The sequence below is a fragment of the Empidonax traillii genome, unplaced genomic scaffold, assembly GCF_003031625.1.
Source record: "Empidonax traillii isolate 1590-97213 ecotype Southwest subspecies unplaced genomic scaffold, ASM303162v1 scaffold3099:size15495, whole genome shotgun sequence".
Taxonomy (NCBI): Eukaryota; Metazoa; Chordata; class Aves; order Passeriformes; family Tyrannidae; genus Empidonax; species Empidonax traillii.
Window position 1 is genome coordinate 10,187 of NW_020958292.1, and position 2,033 is coordinate 12,219.

Consider the following 2,033-nt stretch of genomic DNA (forward strand, 5'->3'; position numbering starts at 1 on the left):
TTAGGGGGAAATTTGGGGTTTTTTTGGGAAAAAAACACCCCATTTTTTGAAGGGGAAATGGTCCTTCAAAGCAGAACTTGGTTGTTCTGTCCGCGTGGGCTCCCAGTGCACCTTCGGGGTGCTGCAGGTGGGGGAGGTTTTGGGAGGAATTTTGGGGGGTTTAGGGAGAAATTTGGAGGTTTTGGGGGGAAATTTGGGGGTTAAGGAGGAAAATCGGGGTTTTTTTGGGGACAGGTGTCCCCTGTTCCCCCCTGTCCCCTCCTGTCCCCTCCTGTCCCACCCCAGGCCAGGCAGTCCAGACTGGGCCCAGGTGACCCCCCCAGCCCCCTCAGGAGGTGTCCCCTGTCCCCCCCTGTCCCCCCCTGTCCCCCCCTGTCCCCCCCAGGCTGGGGTGGCCCAGGTGACCCCCAGCCCCCTCAGGAGGTGTCCCCTGTCCCCCCCTGTCCCTCCCCAGGCCGGGCAGTCCGTGGTGGCCCAAACTGGGCCCAGGTGACCCCCCAGCACCCTCAGGAGGTGTCCCCTGTCCCCCCCTGTCCCCCCCCAGGCCGGGCAGTACGGGGTGGCCCAGACCCGCCGCCGGGCCATCGTGCTGGCTGCGGCCCCCGGGGAGAAGCTGCCGATGTTCCCCGAGCCCCTGCACGTCTTCGCCCCCCGCGCCTGCAAGCTCAGCGTGGTGGTGGACGACAAGAAGTTCGTCAGCAACATCACCAGGTGAGCGGCCCTGGGGGCTCAGGGGCCACCATCAGCCTGGGGACAGCTCTGGGGACAGGTTGGTGGCTCAGGGTCCCCTCCCCCCTGCCCAGGGGCCACCATCAGCCTGGGGACAGCTCTGGGGACAGGTTGGTGGCTCTGGTGGCCCTGATGGCCCTGGGGACAGTTTGGTGTCCCTGGGGACAGTTTGGTGTCCCTGGAGACAGTTTGGTGGCCCTGGTGGCCCTGATGGCCCTGGGGACAGTTTGGTGTCCCTGGGGACAGTTTGGTGTCCCTGATGGCCCTGGGGACAGTTTGGTGGCCCTGATGGCTCTGGGGACAGTTTAGTGTCCCTGGGGACAGTTTGGTGTCCCTGATGGCCCTGGGGACAGTTTGATGTCTCTGATGGCCCTGGGGACAGTTTGGTGGCCCTGGTGGCCCTGATGGCCCTGGGGACAGTTTGATGTCTCTGATGGCCCTGGGGACAGTTTGATGTCTCTGATGGCCCTGGGGACAGTTTGGTGGCCCTGGTGGCCCTGATGGCCCTGGGGACAGTTTGGTGTCCCTGGGGGTGTCCCTGGGGACAGTTTGGTGTCCCTGGGGACAGTTTGGTGGCCCTGGTGACTCACATCCCCCCTCCCCCAGGACATATTCCGGGCCTTTCCGCACCATCACGGTGCGGGACACGATGTGGGACCCACCCGAGGTGTCCCTGGGGTTGTCCCTGGGGACAGTTTGGTGGCCCTGGTGACCCTGGTGACTGCCATTTCCCCTCCCCCAGGACGTATTCCGGGCCTTTCCGCACCATCACGGTGCGGGACACGATGTGGGACCCGCCCGAGGTGGCCCTGGGGGTGTCCCTGGGGACAGTTTGGTGGCCCTGGGGACAGTTTGGTGGCCCTGGGGGTGTCCCTGGGGACAGTTTGGTGTCCCTGGGGACAGTTTGGTGGCCCTGGTGACTGCCATTTCCCCTCCCCCAGGACATATTCCGGGCCTTTCCGCACCATCACGGTGCGGGACACGATGTCGGACCTGCCCGAGGTGGCCCTGGGGGTGTCCCTGGGGACAGTTTGGTGTCCCTGGTGGCCCTGGGGACAGTTTGGTGGTCCTGGGGACAGTTTGGTGGCCCTGGGGACAGTTTGGTGTCCCTGGTGTCCCTGATGGCCCTGGGGACAGTTTGGTGTCTCTGATGGCCCAGGGGACAGTTTGGTGGCCCTGGTGGCCCTGGGGACAGTTTGGTGGCCCTGGTGGCCCTGATGGCTCTGGGGACAGTTTGGTGTCTCTGATGGCCCTGGGGTCAGTTTAGTGTCCCTGGGGTCAGTTTGGTGTCCCTGATGGCCCTG

At 64.9% G+C, this 2,033-nt stretch overlaps 1 protein-coding gene across 1 annotated transcript in view; it reads left to right on the forward strand.

The window, feature by feature from the left end:
• Positions 1–2,033, forward strand: part of LOC114072383 (DNA (cytosine-5)-methyltransferase 1-like) — a gene marked incomplete at its 3' end in the record, with an annotated part of 9,866 nt that overhangs the window by 4,564 nt on the left and 3,269 nt on the right. Inside the window, exon 3 of the mRNA XM_027910286.1 lies at positions 545–711. Coding sequence (XP_027766087.1) covers positions 545–711 — 167 coding nt within the window. The remainder of the gene's footprint in view (positions 1–544; positions 712–2,033) is intronic.